A 22378-nucleotide genomic window follows, 5' to 3' on the forward strand; every position below is an offset into this window, starting at 1 on the left:
TCCTGAATCCAAACTGGAAGCTGGTTCCACAGAAGAGGGGCCTGAAAAAAGAAAAAAAGTCTGGTCTTCATTGTGCTATGAAATACAGGCAAAAAAGTTGTTGTTGTTCTCCTTTCATTACCACCTTTGTTGCATGTAGAAAAGTGTCCAATTGCTTTAATGGTCTGAACTAAATGGTCAGGTGGCACCATGTCAACAGGGACTAAGAATTTTCTGGGCCAACAGGATTTGTTTATCAGTCCCCGATAAACTGACCCATATTCTAAAAAAACAAAACCCAGAAACTATATTTACAAAATAAATGATCAGAAATAGTAACGACAATAAAAGCACAGGAATCATAGATCCAACAGGACAGGCTTGTTACAATGAAGGAAAACACTGAGCGACTGTTGAGAGGCCTTTATTAGTCCTACAATACATAACAGAAATATTACAATAAAACACAGAGGCCTTTATTGTCACATCCATCTTACTGTGACTCCTCAGCACATTCATCTCCAATCAGCAGCTTCCTTCACTGACCCAATCACAGGTCTCAGGCCAGCTGTTGTACTCAGGTTTGGATTATTTGCTGAGGGTTTTAGATTTCTGGACCAAAGCCTTTAAAAGGAAACAGTTTCTCAGAGGTTACATCAGTAAATATGATCTCACTGTCCTCATGGTACAGTGATCATTCACGATCTCTGATTAACCTCTGAAGAGACACATTTGGTCCTTAGCGACGCCTCTAAACTGTCACAGGTGTCTGTCAGAACAACAGCGTGTGTTTGATACAGTCCATCATGAAGACAAGCAGCCCTGTTTTTCTTCTGAATTAGTGAAATAACTGGTCTGTAAATTACAGTAATACAACAAGTGTCATTGTTAAAGAAAAAAAAAAATACAGTTTATGAAACAATTAATTTGTTGTTAACTTATTGACAATGTAAACATTTGCTGGTTGCCACAGTAACTGATGACTGTGTGGTCACATGACTCAAAAGTAGACAAATGTCACAAAATAAAGAAATGCCTCCAACTTGTGTTAAGAGTAGTTAGTATGCAGAAACACGGCTGGAGGGTCAGCCCTCCACAGTTGCTCATCAGGCTGGTCACAGCGTGTTTGCCTGTCTACTGGTGTCTGCATGTGGAAAAACACCAATTTAAGTGATGTTATGTAATTCAGAATTCAATAAATGTGTCAGTGACTGTTAGTTTGTTACATTAATTTTTTTAACCACGTTATTTTGTTGTGGGATGAACTTCTGCAAACAACAACGTATGGCAACAAAAAAAAGCCCAAAACTTGCAGTTGGAATGGATGGAGCTGTGAGATGATGGGATGTTGATTGGTTCACTAACCATTAACATTTGGGATATTAGGATAAAAGTAGCATGAAAACATAAGCAGCGCAAAGACTTCCTATAACGACACATTTACAGTCTAGTTTGGGGAAAGCTGTGGAATTAGGGTGAAGAGACGGTGGATGTTTAACCCTCCCTTGGTTTGACAGCTCGCTCAGCCAGTGAGTTATGAATGATGTTCTTGATAGACTCCGCCCCCTCGCCTTCTAGGAAAGTGCGGTGATCTCCCTCGATGACGTGGACTGACACCTCGCCATCACAGACCTGAAGAAAGACGCATTACACTGTTTGAACATTCGAAGGCTCAGACTGAGAGCTTATAGAAAAAACACACACGCGCACACACACACACACACACACACACACAGTAAGGATAAGTACTACAGACTGATGTAAATGTGCATTGTTACCTCGCTGAGCTTATAGTCAGCTCCCAGGTTTTGCTCATATTCGCTGCTGGTTTTGGCGCGCAGCAGCTTCACACTGCCGTGGTATTTTGCAGAAGGTACATATGCATCAGCAGCCTTTAGCTTGTAGTAGAAGGCAGAGGCTGCAAAGTGCAGTGAGTCTCGGTCGATGTCCTTGTGAGCGGAGGTGATTAGGTCCACGGCCACACTGACACGTGCATTCAGGTCTGACAGCGGGAGAAGAGTCTCCAAAAGCTGTAAGACGTAACCATGGAGACGACTTTAAGTTCATAGCAAACTTTACCGCGTGCTCGTGGAGAGATTATTGTTTTCAGAAAAGTGACACATAATTAATGCACATCACAGATCTTATTATATAAAAATGCATAATAAAGATGTTTCGATATTCAGGAGTTACAAATGTCAGCTTTCAGTGAGAAACTGTACGGAGCTTTGATTTAACCGAATGTTTTACTTTAGTCTCCATAACAGGTCCAAACATCACATCATTGTCGAGTCAAACCTGCACCACACACAGACTGTGCTGGAACAGCAGCTCCAGACTGGACTATGTTACAGTCACCATCTTTACCTTACAGTTAACAAGCGCCGTGAGGCAAAAGTTGAGGTTGCGTGGCCTTTAACGCTGATGCCACATAAAGGAGTATTTGTGTGTGAACGTGTGGGTCAGAGCCAGTATACCTTGTTGTATTCAATGCCAGTGAACTGCTGGATGAAGGCACACAAGGCTTCAGTTTCAGCCTCAGACTCGTTGCCGGGGGTTAGCTTGGCTCTGTAGCTCTGCAAATGAAAAACACAGTTACACCTGTTCACATGCAGATCATGTGACCAGAGCTCATCCTTCAAAGCCAACATCACTCACATTATAAAGCAGCTTAGTTAGAATAAGGAAACAGCCTTTATCAGTCTTAGAGTGACATGTGCAGTAAATTCCCACATATACTGAAACCTTAACAAATCATATTGTGACTATCATAAACTGCTGTTCCCTGCATCAGGCCTGTGACTTCATCCATCACAGGTCAACACGTTCAGGTAAAATCCCCGAGCGTGCCACATGACGCTTCCTTCACATTTAATGCATCTGCGGCTCACTGCCAATCATCCCCAATATGTTTTGATTAGATGAAATAAAGATGCGCGAGTGTTTCTCTGACCTGTGTGTACGCCGCCACATATGAATGTGAGCCATCAAAGAGAAACAGGTACTCCACAGGCTGATTCTGGGTCTGCAGCTGAGAGCACATTTCAAATGCTACACAGGCACCAAAAGAATAGCCAGCGACTCTGTACGGCCCGTCCGGCTGCACCTGCCTGACACAGCTCACGTAGTAGGCTGCCAGGGACTGAATGCTATCCAGAGGAGCAGCTGCAAAGAAAACACATGAGGGGGAGTTAGTTTGGCTGCACAGTGACAAACAGCTGATGCACGACATGTGAGTGAAAAAGGTCTGAGAACAGAACCACAGTTAAACTTTTAAACTGTGACTGTGGCCAGAAACGCAGAAAATATGAAATCACATCAGGTTTTTGATTTTCCTCGGGCCATTATGGAGGAAGCTGTGTATGTACAAGTATAAATTAGCACAATGTTTGTAGTTTTACCTTTGAACAATCAGACTTTCAGCTTTAACACATTTTGCTGTTTAACAGTTACACATGTTTTGATACACGGTGGAGGCTGAAAATGATTGGGACACCTGGTGAGGCCGCACACTCATCATCTGATGACAAGTGAGGAGACGTCATATCCACGATGATTCAAAGTGTTGATTTTGTATTTTAAAGTTTTTCTCTGTGACTGTAATGTCATTTTAATATGAGCCCCATTATGCTGACAAACCCACACAGATGATGCACACAGCTCAGCAACACTAACGAGCCTGAAACTCAAACGACATAAAAGTTATGCATGAAGCGCCAAAACACAACAACAGCTGCTGCAAGGCTCTTTATACTGCAAGATAAAGATCCTACAAAAGTACGAAGCCTCGCAAACCACATGTAGACTGGTTGGGCAAACTCCCACAGACCCTGCAATGCAGTCGAGAGGATAACAAGCTGCTCCAGTGTTCATGACCAGGACACAAACTGCTTCCTCCTGAATCAGAGGCCTGACTGACAGACACACTCTGCTCTTCAGCACCCTGGCATAGACTTTTCGGGGGAGGCTGAGGAGTGTGACAGTTGGAGCACACGCTCAGGTCTAGGTTTTTAAACAGGGGAACCACCACCCCAGTCTGCCAGTCCAGAGGCAGCATCCCAGAGCTTCACGCAGCGTCGTGTCAGCCAGGACGGCCCTACAACACCCAGATCCTTCTCATCAACCTCAGGTCTGTCCTAAATCCTAGCAGGAGCTACCACGACACGTACCACAAAATGCATTGCACTGGTTCTTCCCAGTAGTTCAACTCCTTGGAACTGATTGTCTGCTTGCCTATGAATCCTGCTTATTGGTTCCACTTGTGCTACAATCAGGACGAATTGTAGTGGCGCAGTCTAAAGCTGGATATGAATATTACTTTTATGTTTATTGCACAAAAGGATGAGAGTGCTAAAGTGCAAACTGCGCCTGGACAGACAGCATGCTAGCTCCAAGCTATCCAAGAACTCAGAGCGATGAGGAAGCTGAGCTTCAGCAGGTAACAGAGGCAGTGATGGTCAGTCGAGCTGTCGCCTCTGTTATATCTGTTTCTAAGGTAGAATCACCATGGTGACCACTTTACAGTGTGTTTGTGCTGGTTTTCATGTTTGCTCTAAACTCTGTGCGTCCTGTTTGCATAGGGATGTGCATTGGTGTGTGTGACTGCAGGTTTATACTGTTAAATGTAATTATGAGACAGTGCACTTCACAGAGAAAGCACTGTAACAAGTAACTAATAGACAAGTAACTAATTACTTTGTCTTGGGAGTAATTAAGATACTGCATTACTTTTTAGAAGTGTTCTATGTAATAGAGTACACCAATGACCCAAACACTGATCACACCTCCAACATTTGACATCATATAATTGATTCATAATGAATGTGTTTGACTGTTCTCTGACTCTCACAGTGGAGCCAATAAGAATCAATAAAGGAATTGATTCCATAAGTGACGTCAGTTATGGAGACAGTTTCCATCCGCAGACACACCGCAACACTATCGGCCCAGAACCCAGACCTGGACCTGGACCCAGCAGTGTGGGATCATGCTGACAGAGAACAGAGAGCTGTGGACGTCCTGAAGAATTCTCATTGATTTTTCATTTAGATTTGATTGACTTCAATCACAAAAAGCTTCCTCAGAGAGTCGAGGCTGTGCTGAAGAAGGCGAACACACCAAATACTGACTGAAGTCTACAAACTGTTTCTGACTGCATCCACCTGAGTCTGCACACATTTCATAAAGGACTCTGTATTTTTAAAAGGAAATATGCAAAGTGCACAGTAGCTCCTGCCTTTTGCGCAGCACTCTGTATTTTCATTGTCTTTAAAGTATAACATACCTTCGGTGCACTGCAAGCCGTAGCAAGGCACGCTGAGCTTAGAAGCAAGCGTCTTAAAGGCTGCGATGGAGCCCTCGATGGGATGTACCAGGAACAGGGGCCCGTCCTGGCTCTTCACCTTGTTGAGTGACATCACAGTAGGGCTGCTGGGGCTGACCAACAGCTTGGTCAGATCAGACTCCAACACAGAGCGAACACCATCCTTCTTAGCTGTAGTGTGGGGAGATGTACTCAGTTATGTTTGAACACACAAAAACACATTTCATATATTTTATTAACAAGAGTCTTAACATGCAATAAGATGAGCTAGATTTAAAAACATACATAAGTGCTTTTTTACAGCTTGAAACCTCTACAAAGATTTTTCTGCATTTAAAGAGCAGCTCTTCATACCTCTTGTTCCTTCTGGCTTGCTATTGGCCAGCTCTCGCAACTTGTTAATGGTGAGCTGGCGGATATCCCTCATGGCCATGACGACGTCATAGTCGCGTTCCAGAGTCTGGCGAACCTCAACACCCATCAAAGAGTCCAGACCCAAATCAGCCAATGATGTGTCAGCATTCAGACTGCTGACATCCCGCACACCTGTGAGTGAGAAGAAGTTAAAAACAGTGAAGAAATGAGTCAATGTCTGTGATACAAAGTAACCTCAAAGATTACCAAAGCAACACAGGACCGCGGTAGTTTGGTATAACTTGACTCTTACCTAGAATGTGAGCTACAGCGGCCACCAAGTCTTTCCGGTTTCCTGCTTCACTCTTTACCACCGTCCTCTCTGCCAGCACAAAGCTGGACACCACTGGGTGCTGCTGGCACAGGAAGAAGTCCAGCACTTCCAGACAGGATGCCATGCGCTGCGGGAGGGTGCCACCGATCACAACATCATTCCCACCCATGGTCTCTAGAACCACCCCAACATCACCAATGGCACCCCACTGGACTGCAAGTCCAGGCAGGCCATCATAGTGGCGCTTCTCACACACGCGCTCCATTGCAGAGTTGGCATAGCCATAATTACTTTGGCCAGCATTGCCACGGCCACAGCTGACTGAAGAGAAGGCCACAAAGTGTCTGAGCTCTGGACACAGTTTCCTTGTTACTCTAGAGAGGGAATGGAAGCATCCAGAGATCAGAGATGGTACCCAGTGACACACAGAGGGAGGAGCCACTCTTCTCACTTACCTGTCCAGGTTGATGGTGCCGTCATTTTTAGGTTTGTTAACTTCGAGATAAAGCTGAGGAGTTAAATTCTCCAACATACCGTCTTTCAACACCTGAATGCAAACAAACATCAACAAATGGTCACTTTAAACGTTAACTGGCAGTAGTTTAGCTGTTAGCATGTTAGCATCTGATAGATGAGAAACTTGAGTCGACATCGTTAGCATCGTTCTTGCTTTTGTTTTCGTTGCATGTCATGTGACACTGCAGCTATTGAAGTCCAACAAAGGGATCTGACCATCATTCTAGTATGTAGTAATAATGCAGTAATAATGTAGTAATATTGCAGTAATAATGCAGTATCCAAACACTGACAGCAACGTCAGCATTAGACTGTCAGACAGCGAGTGAGGTGGCTGCTGGAAGGTGGACGACGTCGTAAATGTAAACAAACCGTCTTGACTGAGAAGTTACTTTAGAAAATAAAATTCTGAATGTATTGTTTATGTATGTATTTCTCCTGTTTTGGCTTCCCTTCATTGGCTTCCTGTTAAATCCAGAATTGAATTCAAAATCCTGCTCCTCACATACAAGGTCTTAAATAATCAGGCCCCATCTTATCTTAATGACCTTGTAGTACCATATCACCCTATTAGAGCACTTCGCTCTTGCACTGCAGGCCTACTTGTTGTTCCTAGAGTATTTAAAAGTAGAATGGGAGGCAGAGCCTTCAGTTTTCAGGCCCCTCTTCTGTGGAACCAACTTCCAGTTTGGATTCGGGAGACAGACACTATCTCTACTTTCAAGATTAGGCTTCAAACTTTCCTTTTTGCTAAAGCATATAGTTAGGGCTGGACCAGGTGACCCTGAATCCTCCCTTAGTTATGCTGCAATAGACGTAGGCTGCCGGGGATTCCCATGATGCATTGAGTTTTTCCCTTCCAGTCACCTTTCTCACTCACTATGTGTTAATAGACCTCTCTGCATCGAATCATATCTGTTATTAATCTCTGTCTCTCTTCCACAGCATGTCTTTATCCTGTTTTTCTTCTTTCACCCCAACCGGTCGCAGCAGATGGCCGCCCCTCCCTGAGCCTGGTTCTGCCGGAGGTTTCTTCCTGTTAAAAGGGAGTTTTTCCTTCCCACTGTCGCCAAAGTGCTTGCTCATAGGGGGTCATATGATTGTTGGGTTTTTCTCTGTATTTATTATTGTGCTATCTACTGTACAATATAAAGCGCCTTGAGGCGACTTTTGTTGTGATTTGGCGCTATATAAATAAAATTGAATTGAAATTGAATTGAATTGTTTCAAAATAAAAGTACTGTTAGGTATTCGCACTGGTAGAAACTCGCTCTAAAAAGTCACTGCTGCCTCTAACACATCCACAGCTTGTTTCTGGGAGGGGAAGTTACCCCCCCACCCACGGTTAGTTAGTGACACTGAAGAGCAAAAATATGGAGGGCTCAGCTCAGTGACAGCTACAGCAGCCAAAGACTGCACCAACCACATATATGTAGTCCAAATTTAGGAAGGACCATAAAACCTGTGAAAAGATGATTTTTCTAAGGTGACACATATAAATAACTAAAGGGAAGCTGACCATGGCTAGGTGAAAGACACCACCCACTGGACCCATGGCATGGGCCTCAGCAATCAGTTGCTCTGTTCCTTTCAGTGTGCCGACATCACTGGTGGACACAAACACCTCCACACCCTGATTCTGCCATTCATGCACCCGCTTCGCCTGGTAACCTGAAGACAGTTCAACAGTGAAGCTGTAAGATGAGTCACATCAGCACTGATGCAGGACTTGGCTGTGTACATCAGTAAGAAGCACCATGTCATCGTGCCTTACCGTTTCTCACGCCTGATCTAGAAGTCAGCACCAGTTTGCGGGCTCCCCTCTCCATCAGCCACTGAGCAAGCTCCAAACCAAACCCCCCGAGCCCCCCAGTTATAATGTAGGAGTGGGACGAGTGGCAGAAGGTGCGACAGATAGCTGGCAGCGACAGAGGGGAAGCAGCCTGTACAGCTGCTCCCTGTTCCTCACAACGGACCTGTGAGAAAAGAAAAGCTGGTCAGAAGGTAAGCACCAGTCCAACCACTCTGCAGTCACAGTAATATACCAACCACATGCATTTAGGAATGAGCAGGTCCAGTACAAACACTTCACTCACCTGAACCAGGACCTTGCCGATGTGCTTGCCCTGAGCCATGTATCGGAATGCTTGCTCCACTTGGTCCTTATCGAACACTGTGGTTCTCAGAGGCTGAACTACTCCTCCCACAATGCCCTCCTGCAGACACTGGGACACCTCCTCCCACTCTTGGTTGCCCTCTTCAAAGAGAGCATCCAGCAGGATACCATGGAAAGCCACATTCTTAAGGAATAACGCCATGCCTGAAGGAATCACAGCAACGTGACAGCGTTTGTCAAGGCTTCAAGAATCATTTATGACAACAAAACTCTGGTTAACACCTACAGGAACCTTTAAAAAAACTAATAAAACATGTAAATATATTTATCTATCCTGTTGTCAATAAACACCAAATCTACTGACCCAGAGGAGTGTTGTTGGAAAGGTCATATTTGCCGATCTCCAGGAATCGTCCGTGTCGAGCGAGGCACCGAACACTGGCCTGCAGCTTCTCCTCAGCCAGAGAATTCAGCACCACATCCACCCCTGAAACACACACAGCAAACACGACATCGCATACAGACAGTGTATAATATGGAAGTATAACAGAGTGGTGATTTTTCAGTGCACACAACTGTTACTTGTTAAACCCAAAAACCTGCTAAAGCTTGTGTGCATAAGTCTTGTTCCAGGACATTCTAGGGTTCCTCAACATGGAACAAAGTGTCTACAGTACAGTACACACTGGCTTTTAAAACAGCACCAGTGCTCACACAGAAGCGCACACACAGTCATCGATGCTGAAAGTGACGGGCAGCACTGGGAGGAAACACACTGGCACAGGTGCAGGATGCAGATTTCACCAATAATAAGTTTAAAGTGAGAGCTCCTGAGCAGCAGCACCGTGACCTGACGGGGAAAATTACAATTAAAAGAAAGACGAGAAATCCTGGACTTAATGTCTGTCTCTGGATCCAGGACCCCAACACAGCCGTTTTTCCCCACTTGGTGACACACCCGCCGGGGGTCAAACTCTGGTAATTGGTGATTCTGTTCTCAGACATGTGAAGCTAGAGACACCGGCAACCATAGTCAATTGTCTTCCAGGGGCCAGAGCAGGCGACATTGAAGGAAATTTAAAACTGCTGGCTAAGGGTAAACGTAAATACAGTAAGATCATAATTCACGTCGGCAGTAATGACACCCGGTTACGCCAATCGGAGGTCACTAAAATCAATATTGAATCGGTGTGTAACTTTGCCAAAACAATGTGGGACTCTGTAGTTTACTCTGGTCCCCTCCCCAATCAGACCAGGAGTGACATGTTTAGCCGCATGTTCTCCTTAAATTGCTGGCTGTCTGAGTGGTGTCCCAGAAACGATGTGGGCTTCATAGATAATTGGCAAACCTTCTGGAGGAAACCTGGTCTTGTTAGGAGAGACGGCATCCATCCCACTTTGGATGGAGCCGCTCTCATTTCTAGAAATATGGACAAATTTATTAAACCCCCCAAAATATGACTATCCAGAGTTGGGACCAGGAAGCAGAGTTGCAGTCTTACATGCCTCTCTGCAGCTTCTCTCCTCCTGCTACCCCCCCAAAAACCCATCTCCATTGAGACTGTGTCAGCTCCCAAACAGACAAAAAACAAACTAAAAACCAGCAACAAACAACTTAAACATAAAAAAATCACAAAGAAAGAACAATACAGTATCCACATCTGAACCAAAGAGTAAAACAGTGAAATGTGGATTATTAAATATTAGGTCTCTCTCCTCCAAGTCTCTGTTAGTACATGACTTAATAATTGATCAGCAAATCGATTTACTCTGCCTTACAGAAACCTGGTTGCAGCAGGATGAGTATGTTAGTTTAAATGAATCAACACCCCCGAGTCATTCTAACTACCAGAAACCTCGAAGCACAGGCCGAGGGGGCGGTGTGGCAGCAATTTTTCACACCAGTCTATTAATTAACCAAAGACCAAGACAGACTTTTAATTCATTTGAAAGCCTGATGCTTAGCCTCGTCCACCCCAGCTGTAAAACTCAGAAACCAGTCTTACTTGTTATCATCTATCGTCCACCTGGGCCTTACACAGAGTTTCTCTCTGATTTCTCAGACTTTTTATCTGATTTAGTGCTCAGCTCAGATAAAATAATTATTGTGGGTGATTTTAACATCCATGTAGATGCTAAAAATGACAGGCTCAACATGGCATTTAATCTGTTATTAGACTCAATTGGCTTCTCTCAAAATGTAAAAGAACCCACCCACCACTTTAATCACACTCTAGATCTTGTTTTAACATATGGCATAGAAACTGAACATTTAACAGTGTTTCCTGAAAACCCTCTGCTGTCTGATCATTTCCTGATAACATTTACATTTACAATAATTGATTACACAGCAGTGGAGAGTAGACTTTATCACAGTAGATGTCTTTCTGAAAGTGCTGTAACTAAATTTAAGAATATAATCCACCCACTGTTATCATCTTCAATGCCCTGTACCAACATAGAGCAGAGCAGCTATCTGAACGCTACTCCAACAGAGGTCGATTATCTTGTTAATAATTTTACCTCCTCACTACGTACGACTCTGGATACTGTAGCTCCTGTGAAAACTAAAGTCTCAAATCAGAAGTACCTGACTCCGTGGTATAATTCTCAAACACGTAGCCTAAAGCAGATAACTCGTAAGCTGGAGAGGAAATGGCGTGTCACAAATTTAGAGGATCATCATTTAGCCTGGAGAAATAGTTTGCTGCTTTATAAGAAAGCCCTCCGCAAAGCCAGAACATCTTACTATTCGTCACTGATTGAAGAAAATAAGAACAACCCCAGGTTTCTCTTCAGCACTGTAGCCAGGCTGACAAACAGTCAGAGCTCTACTGAGCCAACCATCCCTTTAACGTTAACTAGTAATGACTTCATGAACTTCTTCACAAATAAAATTTTTATCATTAGAGAAAAAATTACCAATAATCATCCCACAGATGTAATATTATCTACAGCTACTCTTAGTACCATTGATGTTAAGTTAGACTCTTTTTCTCCAATTGATCTTTCTGAGTTAACTTCAATAATTACTTCCTCCAAACCATCAACGTGTCTTTTAGACCCTCTGGGGTCTAAAAGACAGTCTGCAGAGGAATGGCTTATTTGAAGAGTTTCAGTCAGGTTTCAGAGCTCATCACAGCACAGAAACAGCTTTAGTGAAGGTTACAAATGATCTTCTTATGGCCTCTGACAGTGGACTCATCTCTGTGCTTGTTCTGCTAGACCTTAGTGCAGCGTTCGATACTGTTGACCATAATATCCTATTAGAGCGATTAGAACATGCTGTAGGTATTACAGGTACTGCACTGCAGTGGTTTGTATCATATCTATCTAATAGACTCCAATTTGTGCATGTAAATGGAGAGTCCTCTTCACACACTGAGGTCAATTATGGTGTTCCACAGGGTTCAGTGCTAGGACCAATTCTGTTTACATTATACATGCTTCCCTTAGGCAGCATCATTAGAAGACATAGCATACATTTTCACTGCTATGCAGATGACACGCAGCTCTATCTATCCATGAAGCCAGGTAACACACACCAATTAGTTAAACTGCAGGAATGTCTTAAAGACATAAAGACCTGGATGGCCGCTAACTTTCTGCTTCTTAATTCAGATCAAACTGAGATTATTGTACTCGGCCCTGAAAATCTTAGAAATATGGTATCTAAGCAGATTCTTACTCTGGATGGCATTACCTTGGCCTCCAGTAACACTGTGAGGAACCTTGGAGTCATTTTTGACCAGGACATGTCCTTCAACGCACATATTAAACAAATATGTAAGACTGCTTTCTTCCATTTGTGCAACATCTCTAAAGTTAGAAATATCCTGTCTCAGAGTGATGCTGAAAAACTAGTTCATGCATTTATTACTTCCAGGCTGGACTACTGTAATTCACTATTATCAGGATGTCCTAAAACCTCCCTGAAAAGCCTTCAGTTAATCCAAAATGCTGCAGCAAGAGTACTGACAGGGACTAGAAAGAGAGAGCAGATTTCTCCTGTTTTGGCTTCCCTTCATTGGCTTCCTGTTAAATCCAGAATTCAAAATCCTGCTCCTCACATACAAGGTCTTAAATAATCAGGCCCCATCTTATCTTAATGACCTTGTAGTACCATATCACCCTATTAGAGCACTTCGCTCTCACACTGCAGGCTTACTTGTTGTTCCTAGAGTATTTAAAAGTAGAATGGGAGGGAGAGCCTTCAGTTTTCAGGCCCCTCTTCTGTGGAACCAGCTTCCAGTTTGGATTCAGGAGACAGACACTATCTCTACTTTCAAGATTAGGCTTCAAACTTTCCTTTTTGCTAAAGCATATAGTTAGGGCTGGACCAGGTGACCCTGAATCCTCCCTTAGTTATGCTGCAATAGACGTAGGCTGCCGGGGGATTCCCATGATGCACTGGGTGTTTCCTTTCCAGTCACCTTTCTCACTCACTATGTGTTAATAGACCTCTCTGCATCGAATCATATCTGTTATTAATCTCTGTCTCTCTTCCACAGCATGTCTTTATCCTGTCTTCCTTCTCTCACCCCAACCGGTCGCAGCAGATGGCCCCGCCCCTCCCTGAGCCTGGTTCTGCCGGAGGTTTCTTCCTGTTAAAAGGGAGTTTTTCCTTCCCACTGTCGCCAAAGTGCTTGCTCATAGGGGGTCATATGATTGTTGGGTTTTTCTCTGTATCTATAAAGCGCCTTGAGGCGACTTTTGTTGTGATTTGGCGCTATATAAATAAAATTGAATTGAATTGAACACAGGAAGTCTGGACCAGCTCTCTGTTCAAACAGTCCAGTCTCTGATCCTGCAGAGCCTGGATGGAGCCGACGGGTGAGGGCACTGCCTCTGGCCTTCAAATATCTCGCCTGCCTACTCAAGCCAGGGCCCCAAGCAGCTTTGCAGGCCCAGCTTTCATCAGCCACTCACAGCAGCCCCCTCTGCTCTTGGAATACGACTGTGTTCAAAGGCTGGAGTAACCTGTAAGTGCCATTTATACTAATGTATATTAATACTCAGGGAATATTGTTTGGAAGAATGGTCTTCCATCCCTGCAGCAGAGCACAGGGAATGATTGCTGACTGCTAATCCAAGATACTTGATGTCATGTCAATCCGTCCCCTGAAGCACTGACAGCAGCTACCTTTGCCTTGTGTGTGGAGCAGAATGTGCCGTTCGAAGGAAGTATCTCTGGAGTTGGCGAAAGCCTCTGCTGATAGCTGAGGGAATCTCTTCTGCAGGTACGTCCGCTTCTCCATTGAGCCTAGACAAAAGGCCCCGCCCCCCAAAGTTAGGGTAAAAAGACATGAGATATAATTACAGGTTCTTAGCAAAGGCTTTAAAAGAATCTATAATAAGAGTTTGATGTTGTTACTGTGAGTCTGTGTGCGAGTGTTACATACTCACCGACTGTAGTGAACACTCTGCACTTCTTACTGAGCGCTATGGCGATGGCAGCCTGGCCCACGCCTCCTGACCCAGAGTGGATGAGCACGGTCTCTCCAGGGCGTAATCTGCCACGCACTACCAGGGAGTAATACGCTGTGGCATAAACCACTGGCACAGAAGCTGCTTGCTCCAGTGTCCTGCAGACACACACACACACACACACACACACACACGTGTGTGGTTTATGTAGCAGGATGTAACTGTGCTGCATGCTGGAGAAACGGCACAGCAGCACAGCTTCATGAATGAGACTAATGAATAAATGAATCCTGTGTCAGTACTCCGCCTTCAGGCTTGGACACTGAAGACTGTCTCACCTAATAATCAAGTACTTACACAATGCCTGTCTGCTCATTCACACACACATTCATACAGTGATTCTTTTATCTAACACACACCCACAGACCCCTTTGTCACCATATCAGCAGGTGTCTGTGAGGGTTCAGCTAAAGAGGATCTTTGTGTTACAGATGTGTAGGACGTCACTGCTGATATTGTATCTGCAGGACTAAACTGAGCTGAATTGATACAATGTTTCTAATCACGCTGTTTAGTTTGAGGACTTTCAGCACAAACAGCTTCATGTGTGGAAACAGACTGCCAGTAAAACTAGTAACTATTGGCATCACGTGAGCTTCTATGAAGGCTGCTGATGAGTAAACATTTTTATTTTATTTTAATGTTCATGTTAAACCTGCTGAGAACATTCAGAGTTCACCGCACACTGACCAGCTGTGGGGAACCTCCCAAAGGAACCTTCTGTCAGCATCCACGACCGTCGCCAGGCCTTTAGCAGGCAACAGCCCCATCACACGACGCCCGCTGGGGTCGCGACCAGAAAACTCCATACCCAGCATGCACTGCTTTAAAGCCTGGTCCCCTTTACAACAAATAACGAATGGAAAAGGTTTGTCATGTGACTGCAGCTCTGAATGTTCAACAACAGCATCACACACTATGACCCAACAGTGTGTGGCATTACTTGGTGTGTACAGACACACTACCTGGGATGGCATCAGGCGGCAGCTTGCCAGTAGCCAGCATGATATCTCTGAAGTTGAGCGAGCTGTAGTAGACGTGGCACAGCTGCACAGCAGGGCTGCTGCTCACAAAGTGGCGAAGTGGGGACGCGATCCAGCGCAGAGACGACAGGTCACCTCGTGTCAGCACGTTGACGTAAGCGGCCTCAGTCGGCGCTTCATTTAGATCTGAAACAGCACGCAGAAAAGCCTCAGTGAGCGCGGGAACTAAGAGGGAACCAAGAGGGAACTAAGAGGGAACAAGGCAGTACTGTCAAACTCGCTGCTGGGTTCAAACACCTGCAGCAGGTGCGCCTTACAGAGCTTTGTGAGAGAGCACAGCTCTACAATTAAAAGTCATTATGACTGTGACGACTGTTTAATGTAATTTTACAGTTATACAGATTTTACGGATTCATTTTTGTAAAAAATGCAGCTGAATCTCAACTCTCAGAATGTTGCAGCGTCTTGAAATAGAACTGTAAGAATGACGTGTAAATAACAAAGTCATTATTTTTCTTTACGTTTGTGATGTCATTCATAGGAAGTGCGTCCTTCACACGTTTAGAGCGCAGGCCGAGACATGTGACCTGGACCCAAACATGACTGGATACTGACACGTGACCATCTGCAGCTCATTCTAAAAGGTTCACCTACGCCTCCTTAAATACACCGTATGAGTGCGAGTCAAACCATGAGTGATGAGCTGGTGTCTGAAGGTGCCCCAGCATCCGTCCCTGAACACGTTCATGACCAGATCCTTCTGCAGTACTGACTGCATGGACTGGTGGTCCTGCTGGAGGTCTGGTGCTGCTGAAGACTCGTTTAGATTGGACACAAACACACAGCTGGTGACAAAACGAGAGAAGACACACAAACAGGCATAAAGACACGTTTGTCCTGCTGTAACACATGAATAATACAACAGTGAACCCAAAGTGTTGAACCAGGGCAGACTGAGCGTGCTTTGACACTTTCATTTTCAGAGCCGGACTCCAGCTTGGCCTGAACCTGGAAGTAGAGAACGAGTCCTCAGAGGTTTAAGCCTCTGAGTCAGGCCTGTGGGAACAACTGATCTTTATCATTTGGCTTTACACAGAAATCTAACAGAATGTATCCACTATGTTTCCACTGTACAAGTGAAGTGTTGTTAACGTCTGAGGAAGACTCACTGATTACACTCGTGCTGAGTCTATTAGAAAACTGTGCTTTGGCACATTAGTGATCATCAGTAAGATCCAGCAGCGCTGTTAGCATGTGCTAACATGGACTCTAAATCCTGACTGAAAGTCTTGGTGTGATCCTTTCTAAATAAAACCTGCAGTGTGAGAACAACGAGCTGTTGAGGACGGCTTACCGTATTCGGTTGCCACCAGGCTCTTGCCGTAAACAGTTGACCATTCCCACAATCCCACACTCTGCCTGAGAAGCAGTCAGCCACACTGGATGGTCTGAGGACTCTGACATCACTTCCTGCTGCAGAGCAGAGTCCCCACAGTTAGACTTTTAAACAACTCTGCTCTCTCTCATATATATTTCATGATAACACAGAGAAACCAGCCAATCAGACGAGCCCGATGAGCGAGCACTTTGGCTGCTGTGACTGTTTGGGGACAATGACAGACAGAGAGACGACATGGGACCGACCTTGAGCGTTTCCACCCACTGATAGTCTTTGCTGTCCACAGGCAGGAAAACCGGCTGTTTGCTCACAGACTGACGGCGACACAGAAAGAGGGCGGAGCCATAGAAAGACTTCCTGACAGCCACCAGGTTAAGAGAAGCCTCTGAGAGCACTTCCTCCCACTCAGCCTTCCAACAAAATCAGAATAATCAAAACTCAGCTGACAGCACGTCACAGGAGCAGAGCACGGTGTAAAATGTTCTGTTTAAAACACACCTGTGTGAGGAGTCCCTGCTGGCTGCTGCTCTCAGCAGTGCTGGACAGGAAAGCCACAGTCTCCCCCACAGTCTCCCCCTTCAGCAGCGTGTGGAGGAGAACAAACCCACTTTCTTTGGCTCCAGATGCCAGATTTGCTACCAGCAGCCTGGGCTCTGTCCTCACTGGACCCCATGCATGGTTACACAGCACCAGGTCTGCCCACACAGCAATGTCTCCAGCAGCTGGGCCGGTCAGAGGATCCCACTGAGCTGCAGCGACACCGAGCTCCTCCAGGGGAGCCTGGTGGGGGGCCAGAAGGTCCAGACTGGCCGCAGTCGCAGTGTAGTCCACACGAAGCATGGGCTGGATGTTGAGCAGGGACACGACACGAGAGAAGAGCTGGCCGTCGTCTGAGAGAGCCTGCAGGAGTCCGAGACGTGAAAATGATGAGTGTGTGGACATAATCCAGCTAAATCCAGCTGTTTGTGAGTCTTACCTCCAACACTTTGATCCTGCCAGGTGTGCTGTTTTCCACCGTGATGTCAAGGCAATGTCTCAGGGCGTCGTTGACCAGCAGACCCTGGAGCAGGTCGTCTTTAAGCAGGCACACCCGCTCCTTCTGCACCACCTGCTCCAGCTCAGAGTGGAGGTTCCCATTGAACTCGAGGCCACAGAGCAGGGTTAGCAGCCGCAGCAGACTGGGCTCAGAAGGCTCACCGCTGGGAAGAGGTGCATCAGACCCTCCCTGTAACCCCGGGATGGAGAGCTTGACACCATGAGGGGCCAGCTTCTGCTGCAGTCTGTGGATCAAAGCTGGACAAGGAGGACAGGAAAGAAGACGGACTTTAGCACGATGTTTGGTTTGATGTTCGTCGTCTCCTCACAAGGAGATAAAAACAAGTCTAACAGGTAACAGTTATTAAATACATACAGGGAGAAAGGTGTGAACGACCAGACAATCCTATGATATCCATCTCCTCACACAGTATAGATCAGATCACACATGCAAACATTATTTTGATCCATTTATCACTCATATATTTACTGCATGTAAGTGATGCGGGGCCCTGCATGCCCTGTGATGGAGAGATTGTCTGTACCTTTGCAAAGCCTCAGCTGCTCTGCAAGCTTCCCATTGGCTGTAAGGCAGTCCGTCTCCACATAAGGAACAAACAGGAATTCCTCCAGTGTGGGCGGGCTCTGCAGCTGCTGCCGGCGAGGGGCTACTGTGGCGTGCAGACCACAGATCTGGACTCCACCAGCAGTGATGCTGTCGAGGTAATGGCTTACGAGGACATCAACCGCTGCAGGAATCAAACAGAGTCAAACACCGAGCTGAAAGGGACCAAACACTGTGAGCGAACAGCAGCTGGTGTTTTACACATAAAACAGTCGCATCATGTTGACATGACAGCCACAAACCGCTGTGCTAAAGTAACGATTAGGAGGAGTCACTGCTGCTGATCTGAAGTGACGGAGGAAAACACACCTTGCTTTCCTTCAGCATACTCGCTGACTTTTTCCAGGTGTGCAGCCGGATGGACGCACACGGAGCGGATTCTGGTCGGCAAACGCAAACCTCCACCCGGCAGCCCCAAGACGATCATCTGCAACATGGTGTCCAGAAACGTCACCCAGTTTCCTGTCCATTCCAGCTTCCCACAGTCTCCTAGAAACAGCCAATCAGATTATTAGAAAAACAGTCCTACCAACATTTATCCAAGTATAACTAGAATCATGTCCTTTTATGTCCCAGCAGGACAAATAAGCCACAGATGCGGCGTACCTGCCGTGTTTGACTCCAAGATGCCCTGAAAGGTTTTTCCATAGTCGTAACCTCGCAGTCTGAGCTCCTTGTAGATCTCGTGTGCGTTAAGCTTCATCGAGACGTCACTCCTGTCGGCAGCCTGCCGACTGATCTCACTGTGGAATGAATCGAGTGCCGACTCCTCCAGAATGCTCACCTTACCTGAAAACCATTTGTGCAGCGATTCTGAATATTCACGTGTTCATACTGAGAGTCAAAAGTCTGCAGACGAGTTTTACTCTGTCGCTGGAAAAACTAACTGTAACCTCTGAGGTTTTGTTGCACTGGTCAAGGAGCTTCACCTCAGTCTGATGGATGCAGCTCGGTGTCATGTGACCTGAGCTACAGCCGGCCTGTGCTGAACCAATCAGCAGCTGAGCGACACGGGAAACGTTTGTGTTCTCATACCTGTTTAAACGCTGCTGCACTAAATAATAAACAATATGTTTGTGGATATAATGTTGTGTGTGTGATTTTCAGCTACAAATGTAAATGATGTGTAAACTTTGGGATCTTTATCAGCAGGTCAGCCTGTGTGTGCTCATGATGGCAGCAAAGACGTACCGCTGACAGTCAGGTTTCCGTTCTCCGAAACCTCAAACCTGCTGGTGGCGGGCATGAGACGCACCTCCAACTGGACCGCACCTGTGACAAACAGTCAACAGCTTCATCCACTGCAACAATAACAATAATAATAACAATAATAATAATAATAATAATGCACTTATCAAAAACAGGGTTTTTCACAATAAAAGTCACAAAAAACTGATTAAATGTAAAGATGTTGCTGATGATTATTTTAGTAATGAAGTCATCTGTCAGTAAATCCATCAAGTCATCGAAATACTTTAGTCTTATTAACGAGGAAAAATAATTATTCAGAAGAAAAATCAGACTGAGCTGCTGGTGCGTACAACGTCTAACCCTTGGATTATAGTCATGTGACACAGTAAAGGACATTTGTTAAAGAAAACATCTTTAAAATTATCTCAAAGGTCAAATTCAACTAGAATAACATCGATATGCAACCGAAACAAAGATGTATGTCAGTCTCCTTGGAAGGTTTCTGAATTTAATACAAGGTGTTAGGAAGGAAGCAAGGAATTAAGGAAGGAAGGAAGATTTTTAAATATTAATGCCAATATTTGATATTATTTCACTTTCAATCTGAAAAATTTTACAAAAGCCTCGTTTGACGTGGTTTAACACGCCGGCGCTCTGCAGCGCGCCGCAGAGCGCCGCAGAGCGCCGCAGAGCGCCGCAGAGCGCCGGCGTGTTAAACGAAGCATGGCACCCAATAACGAGCGTCGAGGATTTTCATAATCCAATCACGCAGTGAGTTCAGAGATTTAAACGCCACGTGTGAAATCGTCAGTGTGGAGTAACTAAGACGCTCAGCAGTCCTTACAGAGCTGTAACAATCTCACCGCCTCCACATCATCTCTTACTGGTTAAAGTGGGACTGACAGGATAGGCACTGGGCCGATCGCATGACCTCACCTGCTCGACGAGGTCATGTGATTGTGGTTCGAGCCATTAACATGCCACGCTTCCCATACTTACTGGCGTTTGACAGGATGGTGGCCCTGTGGATAGTCACATCCTCAAAGGTTACGGGCGTCGTTTCCATGACAACCCCTAGACTCCTCACCAAGGTGCGCCAGGCCAGCACCAGGTAACCAGTCGCCGGGTAGAGGACACGCCCATCGATGCTGTGTCCAATGAGATAGTGGTCTGCAGACTCTGGGCTTACGTCTGTTTACGTCAATGACACAACGTTAAACCAAATCAGAAAAAGGCGTTTTTACTGCGATGGAAATGCTGGCGAGCGCACTTCTTACCAATGTTATACACCGCCGCAGAACCAGAGCCTCCTGAGCCCGACAGGAAGTGTTCCGCTTTAGGGATATCCCACGTCTGGGCGTGGTCCCACTGCACCAAGGGCGAGATCATTGGAGTGCCAACCGGCACAGGGTAGGTCACAGCGGGGCACAGGGCGTTGGCGTCCACGTTGATGCTAAAGTTAGAGAGTGGTGTGAGTGAGCAGCTGTCACAGTCAAACAGCCAACGAGGGAGGCTCTCCTCACCCGTTCATGAAAATTCTTCCGACGTTTGAGAGGAAAAACTCGAGGTTGTTGGTGTGGCCTCTCTTCATCAGGGGGACGACTGAACACGTGGGCTTCAGGCTGCGCTTCAGGATGGCCTGTGTGGAGAACTCAGTGTCAACATTTCATTCACAGCAGCGAGTGAAACGCTTTAAAGCTGTGGTTTCCAATGGTAACGCCACCGAGCCACGCACCTATTCAGGGTAGTGTCCCTGTAAAACACATCACCCAGTAACATCTGGACACATGTGTGTGGAAAAAAAGCTTCTTTAAAAAAAAAAAAAAAAAAATATATGATAGAATTTTTAATATAACTTAAAAATTCAGAAGATGCAAAATGAATGTAGTTCTCCTCGGTGTTTATGAGCTTCAGACAGCGACGGCTGCTGAACGCTGTGTGGAGGCCGACACAGGAACACACGCTGCTGTGTGACCATGGTTTTGATTCATTTGGGTTTTTTTAAACTGTAGCTCAAACACAGCGAGTGCAGACAGGATCAGGGCAGGTGCCTGCGGCCCTGAAACCGCTGGACTCAGACTGGGCCAGCAGACAGTCTGACTGGTTAACACACGCACACAGACACACACGCGCACACAGACACACACAGACACACACAGGTAGCAGCCCCAAATGTGTGAACAGCACTGGTAGCAAACCTGCAGCAGAGCATGCGGAGCTATTTCCAGCACCACGGCGTTTTCAGGCACCAGGCTCAGGCCCTCCTGGAACAGCACGGGGCTCACGAGGTTGTTGACGTGATATTCAGCCGAGCTGTGCAGAGCCAAAGCAGAGTCCCACTCAGACTGAGGGATGCTGGTGCTCACCCAGCGTGGCGAACGCTTCTTTGGCTCTTTGATCACCTGCAGTGACAGGATGGCAGCTCATTAATATTCAGCACAGCAGTCTGCACCAGGTTTAGTGTGAATGATGCTGCCAGTGTTGGCACCTGGCACGCTGACAGGACCAAGCATGGATGGGACGTGCGGCGCTACGTACCTTCTTCAGAGCTGCGAGCAGGGCTGGAGCGATGGAGGCCATGTAGTAGGAGTGAAACGCCACCCCGGCACTGCGCACTTCCTTTGCAAACACTCCTTGTTGTTTGAGCTCGGACACAAAGGCACTGACTGCTTCCTGAAGAGTCAAACGTGGCACATGTTCAAACATCTGGGACCACAGCTGTACAGCAGGACACCGCTTCCATAGTTTAAAACACACTGGGATCTATTATTCTGTCACCTGCTGTCACTCATCTGGAATGATGGAATAATGAGTTCACTGTATTTGGCTATAAATAAGTGAGAGCGTCACGGTGATCACATGTGTTATATAATACATGAAGCTCAGATAAAGTAGAGAAGTGCTATATTGTGAAAAACCAGGAAAGCGTGTGACCTGAGGGCCGGAGATGGTGACCGTGTCCTCAGCGTTGTGGCAGGCTGGAACCACTCCCTGAGGACACTGAGCGATGCACTCCTCCCAGGTCAGCCCTGCAAC

At 45.9% G+C, this 22378-nt stretch overlaps 2 protein-coding genes across 4 annotated transcripts in view; one reads left to right on the plus strand and one right to left on the minus strand.

Moving 5' to 3' along the window:
* LOC100707149 (carbonic anhydrase-related protein 10) overlaps positions 1 to 22378 on the plus strand; it is a 1009504-nt gene that overhangs the window by 39119 nt on the left and 948007 nt on the right. The gene's annotated exons all lie outside the window — the stretch shown is intronic.
* The window catches only part of fasn (fatty acid synthase), a 29355-nt gene continuing 7364 nt past the window's right edge, over positions 388 to 22378 (minus strand). The window contains exons 12-42 of the mRNA XM_003454056.5: positions 22277 to 22371; positions 21881 to 22015; positions 21541 to 21744; positions 20866 to 20981; positions 20620 to 20795; positions 20342 to 20533; positions 19343 to 19423; positions 18758 to 18940; positions 18461 to 18640; positions 18072 to 18275; positions 17468 to 17784; positions 16990 to 17391; positions 16737 to 16901; positions 16447 to 16565; positions 15783 to 15937; positions 15075 to 15278; positions 14800 to 14950; positions 14029 to 14207; positions 13766 to 13885; positions 8987 to 9109; positions 8603 to 8826; positions 8281 to 8482; positions 8026 to 8177; positions 6446 to 6537; positions 5970 to 6364; positions 5657 to 5848; positions 5264 to 5473; positions 2933 to 3144; positions 2457 to 2555; positions 1758 to 2009; positions 388 to 1611 (exon numbers count right to left, since the gene is read on the minus strand). Of these exons, the coding sequence (XP_003454104.1) occupies positions 1474 to 1611; positions 1758 to 2009; positions 2457 to 2555; positions 2933 to 3144; positions 5264 to 5473; positions 5657 to 5848; positions 5970 to 6364; positions 6446 to 6537; positions 8026 to 8177; positions 8281 to 8482; positions 8603 to 8826; positions 8987 to 9109; positions 13766 to 13885; positions 14029 to 14207; positions 14800 to 14950; positions 15075 to 15278; positions 15783 to 15937; positions 16447 to 16565; positions 16737 to 16901; positions 16990 to 17391; positions 17468 to 17784; positions 18072 to 18275; positions 18461 to 18640; positions 18758 to 18940; positions 19343 to 19423; positions 20342 to 20533; positions 20620 to 20795; positions 20866 to 20981; positions 21541 to 21744; positions 21881 to 22015; positions 22277 to 22371 (5669 nt within the window). The 3' untranslated portion in view covers positions 388 to 1473. The remainder of the gene's footprint in view (positions 1612 to 1757; positions 2010 to 2456; positions 2556 to 2932; positions 3145 to 5263; positions 5474 to 5656; positions 5849 to 5969; positions 6365 to 6445; positions 6538 to 8025; positions 8178 to 8280; positions 8483 to 8602; positions 8827 to 8986; positions 9110 to 13765; positions 13886 to 14028; positions 14208 to 14799; positions 14951 to 15074; positions 15279 to 15782; positions 15938 to 16446; positions 16566 to 16736; positions 16902 to 16989; positions 17392 to 17467; positions 17785 to 18071; positions 18276 to 18460; positions 18641 to 18757; positions 18941 to 19342; positions 19424 to 20341; positions 20534 to 20619; positions 20796 to 20865; positions 20982 to 21540; positions 21745 to 21880; positions 22016 to 22276; positions 22372 to 22378) is intronic.

Source organism: Oreochromis niloticus, linkage group LG8, assembly GCF_001858045.2.
Source record: "Oreochromis niloticus isolate F11D_XX linkage group LG8, O_niloticus_UMD_NMBU, whole genome shotgun sequence".
Lineage (NCBI taxonomy): Eukaryota > Metazoa > Chordata > Actinopteri > Cichliformes > Cichlidae > Oreochromis > Oreochromis niloticus.